The sequence below is a fragment of the Nannobrachium achirus genome, assembly GCF_963921795.1.
Source record: "Nannobrachium achirus genome assembly, chromosome: 12".
Taxonomy (NCBI): Eukaryota; Metazoa; Chordata; class Actinopteri; order Myctophiformes; family Myctophidae; genus Nannobrachium; species Nannobrachium achirus.
The window spans coordinates 19,615,060-19,631,322 of NC_137832.1; the positions used below are offsets into that span (position 1 = coordinate 19,615,060).

Consider the following 16,263-nt stretch of genomic DNA (forward strand, 5'->3'; position numbering starts at 1 on the left):
CTTGACCAATCAGGGTAGAGTATGGCCGTAGTTATGGTTATGATGTTTAGTTTGATGGTCAAAATAAAAGTTTTGAGAATCACAGTCGCTCTGAATTAAGAATGTCTGCTAAATGCCTAGATTGTAAACTACTGAACTCATAAAATGTCAGTCTCGTAGTAAATCAGTATCATACATATCCTGAAGCTGGAGACGTAGGCCTACCGATATTCAGTGATTGGGTCTAATGATCAAAACGAGAACATTATAATGGTGTAAAAAATCTATAAAAAACTAAACATTTCCAATTTCATTATCACTGAATACACCTTTAAGGTATAACGTGTGTCCTTCCTACCTCCGCTATGGCTCCTCAGGATGGTGACGCATCTCCACTGCTCCACATTAGCCATCTTATTGCTGGAGCCAAACACTGTACTGGGTCCGATTAAGCTACAATGACAAGGACACACAATCATATAACAGCAGACACAGGCATGAAAATGAGTTTGTGTGGATGTATATGCGTGTTTGTGTGTGAGAGTATGACAGTGGAAAAAAAGGCAAGTAAACGAGTGATTAATGAGAGTGAGTGTGTAAAGTGACTATGACGTATGAATGTTTGTTTGATGGTCGAGGCAGATAGCTGCCCACCCTAGAGCCTGGGTCTAATTGACGTTTCTTCCAGTTGAGGGGACAACTGAGATTTCTTTGCAACAAGGGTTCATATTTTAGATTGTAATTAATGAAAATAAAAGATGAGTGTTAAAACGTTTTCATTTACTCCTTTCTATCGTTTTAGAGATTTTAATTATGTTGATTTCAGTGGCTCGGGACATACGTACAAGTGGCTAAATATGTCTTTTAGCCACTTGTATGTAGGGTGGGACTGTCGGGCCTTTGCTCTACATGGTGTCTTGACTCAACTTGTTAGGACAACTTTGTTTTTTTTTCAACAAGGGTTCATATTTTAGATAGTCATTAGAGAAAAGAAAAGATGGGTGTTGAAACGTTTTCATTTACTTCTTTCTATCGCTTTAGTGATTTTAATGATTCTGATTTGCATGCATGCCCCCAGGTTGAGGGCATGCATGCAAGTGGCTAAATATGTCTTTTAGACACAATAAGCCCATTCCCAAGATGCACTGCAATCTTTCATGGGCAGGTGTGACTTATGGGGGCGGGTGTCAATAGTAAAAAGGAAATTGTCAGCTTATTGTGTCACACAGGCAAGTGGCTAAATATGTCCTTTTAGACACAATAAGCCCATTCCCAAGATGCACTGCAATCTTTCATGGGCAGGTGTGACTTATGGGGGCGGGTGTCAATAGTAACAAGGAAATTGTCAGCTTATTGTGTCTAAAAAGATTTTAGCCACTTGTACGCATGCCCCCAACCACTGAAATCAAAATACTAAAATGGCTAAATTGATAGAAAGCAGTAAATGAAAACATTTTAACACTCATCTTTTCTTTTCTCAAATTACAATCTAAAATATGAACCCTTGTTGTAAAGAACTAAAGTTGTCCTTTAATAACATTTAAATGGTGAGAGTGTGTGTGTGTGTGTGTGTGTGTGTGTGTGTGTGTGTGTGTTACATACGCGGCTCTCTTCCACACCATGACCAGTTTGTCGTCCCCTCCTGAGGCCAGGTAAAGGCCATTATTGGACCAGCGGACACAGTTCACACAAGCTGCAGACAATACCAACCACACACACACACATCCATAAATATGGTTCCTGAATTTCTACTGTGTAGGCTCTAATTACATTGAACCTGCCGTCGCTATTTTAGCCATTTTATTATAGGTGAAATCTTTCAAAACAGCAGCACACAACATCGTATGACAAAGTATATATAGGGCTTATGTGGTTAATGAATGAGCCATGGGAGTTAACGAAGTCCGCAGTGCATGACTTCCATTCACAAAAGCCAACTACATGTTACTATGTTTGTCTACCCGTTTTCCTTGCTTCCTTTTATTTAGTGGCTTAATTTTTCTTGCATGTTTTTTTTTCTTTCTTTTTTTTTTTAAAGAAAGGTGTCATATTTTTAGCAGTGTATTATGGAAAGCGGTACCGGAACTTAAATAGCCAGGATTTCGAACCCAGGCCAGGGTCTCTCACATGAGTGACCTAACACCAATTGATCAGATGAGAGGCAATTTCGCTTGGCCAGGAAGAGGTTTATACTTATAAACATCAGGCAAGTCTAACTGACAAGTTGATGTCTTACCTGACAACAGGGTCTAAATATCTCAAGGCAAGATTAGGTAGACCAATTCCAAACACTGTAGATAGTGTTAGTTATTTGGTATTACTATTAACATACTCTTACTCTACTATAGAGATTGGTTTTATTTGTCAAAATAAGTTCTGAATTGCAGCTATAACAAAAAAAATCAATGCTATATCAATTAATTAACATCCATCTATTCGTTAATATGTTGAAATGCATGAATAATAAGTACTGGCATCAATCACCTAGATGATTGTCCAGCTGGCAAAGCATCTTGGGAATGTTCTCATTCTTCTCATCCACCTCTCGGAGGACTGGCGCCATGTTCCATATCATCACCTTCCCGGAATCCTCCCCTTAAAAAAACAAAAAACAAAACAAAAAAACAACAGTCAGTAATTTGCTGGGTTTGCCGTTTGGCCACTCCTCATATTGAATACAGAATCATACTGTATCATTGAGAATCCTACCTTCCACATGTACAGCAAAACCATCTGTTAATGTTATTTATTTTTTACTTCAACTTAACATTAATCAACAGGTCACGATGCAATACATTGTGTGCTTGTAGATCGTCCGTTTCGTTTATTTCATTTTGTACTACAACAAAGTATATACTGGTAAGTGGTTTAACAATGAGGATGAGTGTGGCATCAATATTGCAGTTGGGGACATTTTGTTAAAACAGTAGTACAATTGAGCAATTAAACTAATCTGTCGGTCCAATTATGTGTGTGTGACACTCACCTTGTCCACCTGTAGCAAACTTTGTTCCATCAGGGTGAATATCCACTGAAAATATTGGTTTACCTGCAATAACACATGAGTGTATTTAATTAAAACATGCATGTAAAAGGGAAAGAGACAACTAAAGAGCAATAATACCTCGCTCATTAAGAAACATTACTTGTGAAGGGCAAACTAATACTGTATATTTAATGTGTACAATGTCTAATATGTACGTGCTGTGCCTTGTGCAGTGCTATATTATTATTGTTATATTTATTTATGACTGGTCTGTCCAATAGATGATACAGAGTTTGTCTCATCACAGTATACAAGTCTAATTCTGCTCGAATGTGGTCTGACCATTATATTCCTAATTTTACTCTTATACCCCATGGTATATTAACTTTGTATACATTACTATACATTGTGTGCTTTCTTCTCTCATCTACTGCATATATTTTTCTCTTCCGTGTCTGAGAGCAATGCATCACCATGACAGAATTCTGCACAATAAATTGCAGGACCTAAATCATTCATCATTCTTATAAGTAGATTAAAAAAATTGTTAAGTGATAAACTGGTAATTAAGTATCACACTAGAAACCATCATCACTTTGCAGAATTAAAGTAGTCTAATTAGTTACAACTCATTTGCTAAAAGTGTCTAAAAATAGACTAATATTTCAACTGACAACTATCATTTGAAGGTTTCAATGACAGTCACTTGTTAAAGCAATATTATTAGTGTACACAATAAAATCCTCAGATTTCAGATTTAATTGATCCATTTTGCCACTCTGAGCTTGTTAAGTGCAGGTCTGCACTCTCTCCGAGTTCATTTATTATGTGCGTTATATCATTTTACAGTGTGGGCTAAAATGGATGCTCAAACATCCAGATGCCACTTGCAACTTCAAAGGGGATTGGATGAATGCCAATCACTAGTTAACGCTTAACTAGCATTATTTGTATTTTAATGTACATTTGATTCCATAACCAATTTATCAATGTGCAACTCTGAGTGTCCAAAATACAACCAAGATGGAGCCGTGCACACCCGGGAGTTAAATTAACGTATAAAATGGATGTTGTACTGTCAAACATCCAGAGATGCCACTTGCAACTTCAAAATGGGTCACGGTAACTGTGACTGTAGGGCGGTTTGACAGTGGGAAAGCCAGCTGGAGCTAACTAGCTAACGGTTAGCCCCCAAAAATGCAATCTGTCTATTTACAAATAAATATGTTCCAACCGCCACCACATTGCACTGTTTCTTTCAACTTTATCCACTGTGCCTGATTGCGAATTAGTAAACATAACGCTGACACAACGGATGCTGCGTTGTTGTTGCACTAGTGGTCATTTAAGTGACAAACAAGTGTGGACCACCATCATGCCTTCCCTTTCCACCCATCTCATCTCACCCCCCATCAATAAAAGCCCAACTTGGTCCAAGACAGATTCCTGCACAACCACCGCACTTCAAATCCTTACCATTGTGGCTGACCCAACTCGGCTTCAGCAGCTTCATTTCTAATAATATACAACGCGTGTTTTGAGATGTATGCTGAAAAGTCCTCCGGTGATCGGCGCCCCGGTGCGATCGCTCGAGAAAGAGAACGACCACCTCCCTTTGTCTCAAACTCCGTCCGTTACTTTGTTTTTTAATTCAACTCCATTTCTGCAGCCGCTTCGCTCGCATCCCCAAAAAGAAGCATCCAGGCCGGACGCCAGCAGGCGGTGACACACAGGAAGTGCGCAGAGGATTTGGGACCGACTGGCAGCAGCAGCGTGTGCACTAGATCTGACTTGTTGAGTTCCGCGGAAAAAACCTTTAAAACGTTCTTACAGATAAGAATCCTGACGTATTATGAGTGAATCTATTGTTTGCTGGTCCTAATGATATGCACAATGTTTATGATTAAGTGTTTGGATCATTTAATGGGTAAATAAATGTGTGTATCACTTTGTTAAGGAACCCCAACATAAATGGGTCGACTTTTATTTTGAAATGTCATCATGATTAAATAATTAATTAGTTACCTTTAAATGTACGTTTTTTTACATTTCTCAAAAATGATGACCACGTCGTTATAACCTTAAAGATGGGGCTCATGAAACTTTAAAGCAGAAAGGAATCTCATACAGTAGGAGGATTGCAAAGTGTCTGTGCTCAGTGACTGTATAACAAATTATGATTGTAACAAAGGAATATAGGCATATCTAGGTATGATGGTTTCTTATATCCTCCTATAATGACTCAATGTGTCTCAAAACACGAATCAAAATAGGATATGGTCCCATTAAACAAAATAAAGACACATAATATTGAAGAACAAGTCACAGATTCATTTTTTTTATTAACAAAACAAAAATAAAACATTAAAATATTTACGACAATTTCTTCAGCTTAATAGACTAGCTCAGGGTTCTTCAACAGGGGGTCCTCTGAGTTACTACAGGGGGTCCTTCAAATCTTTGTGAGATAGAAACTTTTTTTCTCCTTTTTTATATTAACCACTTGAACCCTAACGTCCATATTCTGAGAACTTTAGCCAAAAATAGCATATCTACAAGCTGAATTGTGAGCTTGTAGATCGGCTATTTTCGGCAAAGAGGTTTGGTGTAGAGGGGAAAAAAGAGCAGTTCATTTGGACCACTGAAAGTATTGACGGTTCAAGTGGTTACATATCTGACAAATTGACATGAATCCAAAATACACTGATGATGTGCTGTCAAACGATGAAGCTATATGGAATCTGGGGGTCCCTGCTTCATCTCTCTCTCAGCTAAGGGGTCCTTGGCCTGAAAACGTTGAAGACCCCTGGACTAGCTTGTACAGTATTAGTTTGGACAACATATCAAAAAACATATCAAACTGACCAAAGTTGAATCTGTGATGTTTATAAATTATAATTAAACAAACCACTTCATTATAAAGATCCTCCTTAAAGCACATAATTGGAGCTGAAGAGCATAAATAAAGCTCTTTTTATTCTTTCCACAGGTATATCAACTCAAACATAAAAATTAAAACTATAAATTAACCACTTTCCTGTTTTATATGGGATTCCCCAGAATTGTGTTCTTCCATGTGTATATGTCTATAAAAAGTTCTGTTTTATATAATAAAAATGAACAGCCATCAAAAAGTATGTAAACATTAGACAGTATTAGACACTTAACAATCCACCTGCTTAACAGTCAGCATATTTAGATTCACAACATCATTATTTCAAGATTCATTTCACATGAATATGGGTATTATTGCTCGAGGTGTGTAGACCAAGTAAAAGGCAAAACAGAAATCAGTAAATTAGGGATGTCTTTTCAGTTAAGACAGTACATCTACACTTTTAGTAGATTCCAACATTCACAGAGCATTTGATATCAATTTGTAAAATGTGTAAAAAAAGAAATAAGGGTAGATTGTTATTGTATGCAGCTTATGTGAACTGTCTACCCCCAACTGGAAAAGGCCTGAATCAGATATTGGCACCATGACTAAACAAGTATATACTAAGCAGTATATGAGAATGGCAGTAATAGTTACATGTGCCACTTATATATCAATGATCTGTTTTGTATTAGAACTCAAAATGGTCTAACAGTCCCAGTCCGGCAGAAGTCCCTAAATCTATAGAATCATAATTGATCTGATCTATTAGTGAATGGAGCACCCACAAACTAATGAAACACAGGCATACTGTGTTAGCCTAGCCGAAAAACATTTTCACAATGCTTAGAAAGAAAATATAAATGCACATGAATGCACATAAATTAAATACCAAGTCCAGTCTGAGCAGTAGATGAAATACTTAGACGCTTGTGTCAACAAAGAGAATAAAAGAACTGTGTACAAATAACAGTTATCCCATTGCCACATACAGCAGTTCGTTTCCTTACAGTATATGGGAGAAGTAAGATTAATAGCATGGGGTTGCTGGTACAAATCCAGGGAGAAGCTGGGATGGATATACAGGAACGTGGAAGGGGTGTGGGGGTGAAGAAGACATGCTGTCTCATCCCTCAATACCCTTGAGCAACAGTAAAATTACACCATGGCAGAACAAGGCTGTGGATTAAGGGGTGCATAGTGGTCAACTTGACAGATTTAAAAAGCGTTAAAAATGCCCATGTAGCCTGCTACAACAGTCCGTCAAGAAATTCTAGCTTCGAAAAATTTGAGCTCTTTCTTGGTTAAGCCTGATTTATACTTTGTCGTATGCCGGTGTCCCGCACCACAAATGTCCCACAAGGCTCTACAAGGCGCTTACAACACAATGCGGTGTAACGTGTTGTGAGCTTGTAGATCAGCTATTTTCGACACAGGACACTGTCGTATGACAGAGCATAAATTAGGGATTTGTTTATAGCGGTGGTGTCCCTCTAAAATTGGCTTCAATTTGCTCCAGTGTTTTGCCTTTGGTTTCTGGGACAAAGAAGATGGTAAAGAATACATTAAGAGCACACATCGCAGAGAACAGCCAGAAGGTCCCAGCGCTGGTTATGAGGTCCTAGAAGATATGAAGAAATGAAGGTAGAAACATGGTTTGTGGATTTTTACATTTGGGTTTCCATTATTTTCCCATTACTTTTCAAGGACTTTACAACAATGTTTCATGACCGACCATTCCATAGAAATAGGGTAGCGAAGGAGCACTATGTTTCAGGATATTGGCACAGCATATGGGGAATCGTTTTGATCATGTGGTTATCGACACATTTTAAAGTAATATATGATTTGATGATCGATTTATTGTGCATCTCTAAAATGTGTTGTTGAGTATAATACCAACCACACTAGTGACTTCATGACATTCTTCTGCATATTCGAGAACGCCTGTTTAGGGCGTATATTTTTATTCATTTTATGAATAATTTGGGGTATTTTTTGTCACTGTATATTTTCTCATTATGTGAAATCTGTCCTCTTGTATTGGTGTGAAGCACACAGGGAGCAGTTAGTGTGTGTCTTGTTCAATTAGACACTTCGGCACATACATTGCTGAGGGCTGGAATCAAACCTGGGACCTTTGCCGTCCCAGACGGGGTCTCTAACTATTCACGTATAGCCGCCACATTTTTTTATTTTTTATCTTCCAAAACTTTTCCAGGTCTGCCTAATACAAAAGTTCACTGCTGAATTATAGATATTAAGTGATTCAATATTTTAATGACTTTCCCCCCAAATCTATACCTACTACCTGAAAAATACCATAGTTTGATTACATTTTGTGCAGATGATGATTTGCTTTACATTTTGTGAATTTCACACATATTCAGTTTTGTTTCAAATGATCCTCCTGCTGAGAACTACTTACCATCAGGTCTTTGAAGGTTTTGGTGATGATGAAAGCAGTGCCCCAGTTGGAGAGGACACAGACTGCACTGGCAAAGCCCCTCACTTTGGTGGGGAAAATCTCAGACATCACCAGCCATGGAATGGGACCCCAACCCAGGGCAAAAGCTGTACAGTGAAGTGAATTTAAAAGATGTCAATATTTTGGGGCCATTGTGATCAGAGGACATAGCAGATTCATTATTGCACAAACGTTCACTTTGGATCTGTTTGAAAATCACAAGGCCTTATTTGGTTGGAGCTGAAAATACAAAAGACATTTTTGCAGTGACAAATTCTGACAATAACGGTATACAGATATAGTATGATAATGATAAATAACATGTATGTTTGTGGCATAGTCATATTAGTGATAACTTTAAAGACACTTAAAGAAGTCCATTTAGTTACACAGTACATAAAGATCCATAAAATAACAAGATATTCAAAGACACTCAAAGTGTGACCACCCAGTACCATCTTAGGTAATAAATATTAAGTTAATGCAGTATGTGTACGCAGTTTGTGAATAACACGATTATTCACATACTAATACATGTATGAGCAGTGAAATGTTTGTGTTGCAACTGTTTAGAGTAGACTGATGCTTTTCCTAAGATCCTAGATTATTGAGGCACTACACACTGTCTCTCTGCATTTTGATGTACCTGTACTGTATGTGGTTACCGTAGCCCGTAGGCAGCCTACCGTAGACCTTGCCCCTAAATGCCTAAATTGTAAATTGTATTTGTGTACATATTCTAGTGTGGTGAGGGTGTATACCTTATTTGTCCAAATGGACATCTATACGGTATATCTTTGAAAAAAAGTGCTCTCTCTCTCACACACACACGAACACGCGCGCGCACACACACACATTGCGACATGAGCTATGACTTTTCTACTTTTGTGGGGACCCTGTTCTAGATGGCTTGGCCTTCATACAGTAACAGGCCAATGCAGTAGCCCTAATGTGTATACGCAACTGGCAGTAGGAATGCTATTCAAAGGGTGTTTCCAATGTCAGCTCTGGTTCTTCAGGTTTGCTCTGCCACCTGGAATAGCACTGAAAATGCCCATGTGACAACCACATGGCTGTCTGTCAAAATAGAGTTGTCATGTGCTGCAAGGATTGTATACAGTACGTTAACACAACTAGGACGTTTTACAAGTTGCTCTGAGGTCATTCAAAAACGTTATACACTGATGTTTTCTTACAGTACCCAGACGTGTATAGCCTATGTTTTAGCACAGTTAGCAGCAGTGGAGTACGTGTTGAACAGGAATAGGGTGTGATACCCCTTCCCCCAATGCTGCTTCCACCTGCTGTGTGAATTGATTGATTATGGCTATTTATGATGTTGTATGTCCCACAAGCTGATGGGTCAGATTGTGGTTCGTTGTTGTTAGTTGTTATTAGTAAGCACATATTGTAATTGTTTGTACCTGACTGGGGTTTAGATTAGTATTATTGTTTTTGTACTTGATTGGGTTTTAGATTAGTATTAATGTTTATTGTACTTGATTGGGTGTTAGATTTGATTTTTGTAAAATAGAAAAGCCTCCTGTGGACAGGTGATGAGAATTAGCACGTGTGCTATAATCACTTATATCAATGCATCTGGTTCGTCCAATGTAATTGTGATGTCCATGACAAATAAATAAAACACAACATAACATAACATATCCTGATAGTGTTGGGTGTCACAGGGAATGGCTTCACAGTGAGCCACCAAGCCATTTCAATCCATTGAAAAATAGACCTTTATATATATAACATTCTGCAAATAATAAATAAAAGAAGTGTTTAAGTGCTGTAAGTAATATTTTTGTAGCAGAGAGACTGAGAGACCCCTGTTACTGAACAAACACTATATCTACAGAGCTTTAACCTTTTCACAAAGCTTTTATTTTTGGCCAAAGAAATTCACACATAAACATTAATATACTTGCTCACCTGTGATGAAGACGCCCATACTAGCAAGGGCCAGCCAGGCAAAGTCAACCTGGGGTGGCAGGTTTTCAGACACTAGGGTGGGTACTGAGGCATTGCCTGCCTGACCGTTTGTGAGGTGGAAATACACTCCAAACACTGCTGTGCTGATGGTCATACCAACTCCTTGGTTAAGAGAGTGAACAAAAAAACATACGTATTAATATTAATGCAAGGTACACGTTTCTGTAAAACACGATAAAATAGATCAACAAACTAAATTAGCTACAGTATAATGGAGATATTTGCAGTCCCGGCTCAATTAAGGTCTACAAGTTGTTATGGTCTCAGGTCTAAATTCTGAAACCACTTGTGGGAAACTAAGAAATGAATGCTACTCCTATAAGCTCTGTTTCACATTTTACTGGCTAGAACAAGTCTCTGTGTAAAGTGTGTTTAGTAGTCATAAGTTGTGTATCATTTTGAACACAATTCTAAATCCTACATCAATGTAGCAGTCAAACATAAACACCTGATATGATTAGAAGGAGCTTCCTCCCAGCCCGGTCCATGATTACAGCAGCTACTGCTGTAAATATGACCTGTATCAACGCCACTATCACTGACGCGAAGTCACTGTCCTGGAAAATAAACAATTTAAACATGTTTTTTAGATTTTCTGATCCCAATAATCAAACACGATATCTAATTGAGACACCACTGAAGCTCCCTTACCTTAAAATGTGCTTCTTCAAATATGGTTTCAGCGTAGAACATGATGGCATTGATCCCAGTCCACTGCTGGAAGAGCATCAGCATTACGCCGATAAATAAAGGCTTGTAGACGCCTGGGTCCTTCAGGTCAGCCAGCGAAAGACTAGAGCTCTGAGGTTGACAAAGGCGAGAGAAAGAATATATGTCCAACTTTAACTTAACAATGTAAAGTGTCACCTGATTAAAAGTTCCCAAATAAAACTCAATATATCAAAGTGTTAAATGTTATCATACTGTATATCTCACTGTTTATACCCATGACACAATTATCCATACTCTCAATCATGGTATAATGTCTGTCTTTGTTTCGTCTTTGACCTGAATCACATTTGACCTCATACTTCATTTCACAAGCACTTTTGATTTGATACAAATTATAAATTGCAGATGTGGCTCTTCAGCTACACAACAATGTAGAATCAGTCGGGCACAGGTTAAATTCACCAAACAGCAATTGTTTTCAGCTTATGTTACACATGTCTTCACCCCTGTGCTCTGATCCCTCCTGTGGGAAAATGCTGTTCTCCGGGGGATACGCGAGTAAAGTGATTTGTCACATTTCACACAAATACACAAGGTACAATGTGCGTTATATAGAAATGTGCCTTAATGGTGAATTTCTTTATCCATGTCTTCAGAGACTAAAGCAAAAACAAATCTTGTGAGAATTACCAATGATCTTTTGTTAGGTCAAGCCCCAATCTGTGTTTTGGAAACAGTGTGAAAGTAGTCCTCCACATTAGCAGTGTGTTTCCTGCACAACTAGCACAACATGTATAATTATGTTTAGGTCAGGGGTAGGCAACCTTAGGCACGGGTGCCAACATTGGCACAGGGGAGGGTGATCACTGGCACAAGGAGATGGGATTTTTATTTCAAATATATATTTTAAACATGGTCAATTAGATGAAGTCACCTAATTTGCAGCAAATTACATCCTGCACATAATTCTACATTCATTAAAGCTATGAACTCTGACTGGGGAGGGAGTCGGGGAGACGAATGAGTTATTGCTCGGAGTCTAATGATTGTTATAACAATGTCCTGCCAATCAAAATATGTCCACCTTTTTGATGGTAAAATTCATGTTGACATGGCACACTGACTATCTATAAATAAAACCATGTCGCTTCATTTAAAAAAGGTTGCTGACCCCTGGTTTAGGTATTATCATTCTAAACCTATGTTCTTGATATTCTACATACAGCAAACCAGTTGAAGAAATTGCAGATTGAGGCTTCAACCTTTGCTCTTTTATGGACGATGCTTCTGAACATGTTTTCTGTTTCTGTTTCTTTTACACTCTAATCAGTTGTGGCATCTGAGAACTTTAATCCATTGTTTCCCCAAACACTGGGTCGGGACCCATTTGTGGGTCACGGACAGATTTTTATAATGACTAATCTCTCTTTCGGGTCTCCACCTGAAAAGTTTGGGAACCACTGCTTTAATCCATGTGTCCTACGAGCTGACAGGTCACGCAAATGACATCCAGTCACCTGTTCATCGCAAGCGTCCTCGATGCGGGCGCACTCCCACTCAACAGGGGTGTCCGCGCCTCGCAGGAAGCGCAGGGCCTCCTCGGCCTCCCGCCTCTTCCCCTGGGAGAGGAGGTACCTGGGTGTCTCAGGCATGAAACACATGAGGAACAGCATCAGCGTTGGGGGAATGGAGCAGCAGATAGCCAACCAGCGCCAGTCCAGGAATAGCCCTATAAAAGTGGTCAGATGTGGGTTAGAAAAACCCTGTTAGTAAACCAGCTGTAGTGCCAAGCGTGTAGACATTTAAAATGTACTTATATATGCATGTCATGTCGTTAGTTTTCAGTGATTCAGATTTCATCCTGCTGCTGTAAAGCATTTTGTTTTGAAAAGTCCAATACAAATAAAATACATTAGAATTATTATAATATATTACTTTGAAGTCATGTCATACAACATGATAGAGTTGTCTGCAGTTTTTTGGGCTATAATATACATTTACTATTTTGTCTGCTCAGTGACTCAGTCATACCTGGAAAATTACCTCATTGTTCTCATTCAGCATACTAAATCAAACTCTGGTTAAAAGATATTGCACAGAGAGGGCATCAGAAGGTCTGACACAACAATCTAGTGTCTAGACCACATTATCTGGAAAGTATCAATTCTCCCCACACCAAAGCATCTCATAGAGAAAACAAGACAGCCCACCTATCTTGACATAGTAGACTCTATTGAGCCATTTAATGGACAAACATGTGTGGCATGCCCTTAACACGATTAGTAACAGCCGCTATTCACTAGCCGGCCATAACCACTGAGAAACGTATCGGTTAGGAGGGAGGAATTTTCATCACGGCTGAAGATGATCATATCACATGATGGTCACTGTTCGGCTTTGTGTTTGTTTTACGTGGACCTTTGACCAACACCTTTTAACAATGCCTTGAATCGGAAGTTTGAAATACCTTCCAAGACAATTTCCCCCAAGCTTTTTGTATCTTTATTAACATCTTTTAAATAAACAGTGTTGTCACTTGACAGAAATATAGCCTAATGCTACACAGAATAAACACATTAAAGCCTTTAAATTGTGATGCTATGGTTTGTAGTCTGTAGCACATGGTTGCTCTTGTAAGACTTAAGATTGTAGGTTATGCAACAGCTCCCCAGATGATTTACAAGTTATAAATCTCTGGGTGAACTTGTAATGTCAGTTTTGGTGTCATCTGTGAGGAACAAATATCTCTATAAAATAGCTTAAAAAAATAGGTAGAAATGTGAAGTCTTGAGTCACAAAGTATTTCTTCTGAACAGATGTCATGAATATGTAGCTTAATATCAGCTTTAAATATAACTAATTTAATTAATTGTCAAAACAAAACTCACAGCTAGCATACATACCTACTAGATAGGCTCCCATAATGCCTAGCACCACCATGACCTGAACACAGGAGCCCATTGTACCACGAACTCGCTCATGTGCCATCTCCGAAATATACAGCTGTAATTAAGGAAAATTAGATAACATCACCTTTAGCTTAAAAAATACAAATAATACAATCATCTCATGTGCAAAAATCCTAGGTCATGACTCCTGAAACAGTACCCTTGTTCTAAAAGCTCCAAATAAGGGAACTTGTACCTAATACCCTATAATCTACAGTAATAACTAAACACAAACATTGTAACGTTATACCTAGACTGAACAGCAACATTATATGTTAAGTGTCTAACTGGAAGTACAATAGGGCCGTAGGTCAACAACAATGTAGCCCTATATTTCCTGTATTTCTGGTTAGGCACTTTCACCCCTACTGGACTTTTTGGCAGTGGCTATTCTCCAATATTTATCTCCTCCTGAGATCAAGATAAAACTAGGAACAATGTTACGTTATATCTGAATTGAGTCATCCCTGCTTGGACTCTGGCTGTTTGATTGATTGATTGACTGATTAATTGATTGATTGATTGTTTGATTGAATACTTCATTAACAATGTGCAATGCATTGTGGGTATGATGATACCGCTGTTTCAGTTGCCACTACCAAAACATTACATTATAATGATAATGGAGGAGCAGGTAAGCCACCATGACTGTCATTCACCATGGACATATCAATGTCTTAACTTTGCATTTCCTGGACTAGAGCAAAGATGGCATTTTACTCACTGGAACCACAAGTGAGGTAACTCCGCTTGCCAGGCCGGTGAGGGCCCTACCGAGGTACAGCATCCAGACATTCTGTGCTGCAATAATGACAGTAAAACCAAACACAAACGGCAGAGAGCAGAACATGAGACTGAGCTTCCTGCCAATCTTGTCCACCAGCCAGCCTCCCAGAAGACCTCCGACAGCTGCACCTATAGTCACAATGGACTGCAAAGCACAAAATTAGAACCGTCATGTACAGTAAGTAAGTGTACTGGATTTGTCTAATGGCATTGGAAGGAGGAGGCTGAAGTCAACTAACTAATTAGTTGTTGACAACAAAGTACATACTGTCACACGTGCTGCTGCAATAAAAAGCTTTCACTTCCTCTTCAAATATGATGAGTACAAAACAAAGACTATAGGTTTTTTTAAAGGTATAAAACCTCATCAAACGCTAAATATAAGCTCTAAAATGCCAGCACAGCTCATGTGCTGTGTCATGTGATGGTGCATGTGTATCTAGTACGCTGTCATCATACCCCAAACCATGATGCCTGGTCAGCATCTAGCCGTAAGTGTGGGTCTGTGTTGATGCTCTTTAGTTCAGGGATGGCGGGGGAGCTGTAGCCCAAAACGAAGCCAAAACTCATAGGACCGAGTACGGCTACAAATGTAGCCAGGTACATCTTTCCATTCTTCACTCGGCTGTAAAAACAAGTAAATACAGGAAAAGAAAAAAACAGGATAAAAAGTTAGACTAAATGTCAGTGTGTTAATAAACCCTAAACTTGCAGGTACAAAAATAGTGGGCTAGTTTAGGTTGGCAAGAGAATGACCACCTACCTAAAAGCAAATCTTGACCCTTTTCATGCATCAAAATTATATTTAGATTAGATGATATTATATTCACATATTTCCCCTGTTCATTATACCATGGATCAAGGGTGAAATAACTACTAAACAACAATGCTGACTGAAGCAGTTCAATCTTTCAATAAAGAACAGTGGCAAAACACCTGCACCTGGATAAAATATGAGACTGCTAATGCAACACTTAGGAATACAAAACATCAGTTGTCATTTTACTGTAGCCTAGCCCTTAGGGTTAGGTTAGGTCTATACTTACTCGAGGTATGCATCCTGCTCCGACCTCACTCCAGTGGGCGACTCGTCATCCGCATCCTCGTCATCTAGCAGTCGTCTTCTTTCGTTTTGGATATCCATATGACCCCTTTGTTCAACCGTCACTGATCATAAATCATAAATAAATCTCAAATAGAGATCATCGGTAATGATGATCTGACTGGCTGCAGGAGTGAGCCAGCAACAGCAGGCTGAAGCACAGTCCGTATTAACTGACACGGTTATAGCCGTGTTACAGCACGGTTACAGTTCCGAACACACGCAAAACTATGCTGTACATACATTTTCAACTAAAATCCCATCATTATTTAACAGCTATAATAATTGTCAAAATATTTTCCGCCTCTGCGACTGCGTCCGTCTCCTCCAATAGACGTGGGGCCATGAATCCTGCGGTCATAAAGGCACGATAACATGCATGGTCAACATTTGGTCAGCTGATAATAGGCATGAGGGCTATTTCCTGCCTACCTAGTTTCAAAATAAAAG

At 38.8% G+C, this 16,263-nt stretch overlaps 2 protein-coding genes across 3 annotated transcripts in view; both read right to left on the reverse strand.

Annotated features, from left to right (window-relative positions):
* hira (histone cell cycle regulator a) overlaps positions 1-4,648 on the reverse strand; it is a 28,159-nt gene extending 23,511 nt beyond the window's left edge. For both annotated transcript variants that reach the window (XM_080738996.1, XM_080738995.1), the window contains exons 1-5: positions 4,442-4,648; positions 2,966-3,028; positions 2,464-2,574; positions 1,582-1,672; positions 338-432 (exon numbers count right to left, since the gene is read on the reverse strand). In XM_080738996.1, coding sequence (XP_080595122.1) covers positions 338-432; positions 1,582-1,672; positions 2,464-2,574; positions 2,966-3,028; positions 4,442-4,478 — 397 coding nt within the window. In that variant the 5' untranslated portion in view covers positions 4,479-4,648. The remainder of the gene's footprint in view (positions 1-337; positions 433-1,581; positions 1,673-2,463; positions 2,575-2,965; positions 3,029-4,441) is intronic.
* A 716-nt stretch (positions 4,649-5,364) lies between these two features.
* On the reverse strand, positions 5,365-16,173 carry slc2a8 (solute carrier family 2 member 8). Its single transcript, XM_080738317.1, has 10 exons — positions 15,758-16,173; positions 15,171-15,336; positions 14,650-14,856; positions 13,881-13,980; positions 12,495-12,706; positions 10,957-11,106; positions 10,754-10,862; positions 10,246-10,407; positions 8,272-8,417; positions 5,365-7,464 (listed from the first exon to the last, which is right to left on the reverse strand). The coding sequence occupies exons 1-10, from the start codon at positions 15,853-15,855 to the stop codon at positions 7,318-7,320; spliced, it is 1,497 nt and encodes a 498-aa protein (XP_080594443.1). The 5' UTR covers positions 15,856-16,173; the 3' UTR covers positions 5,365-7,317.
* Between the last annotated feature and the right edge of the window lie 90 nt (positions 16,174-16,263).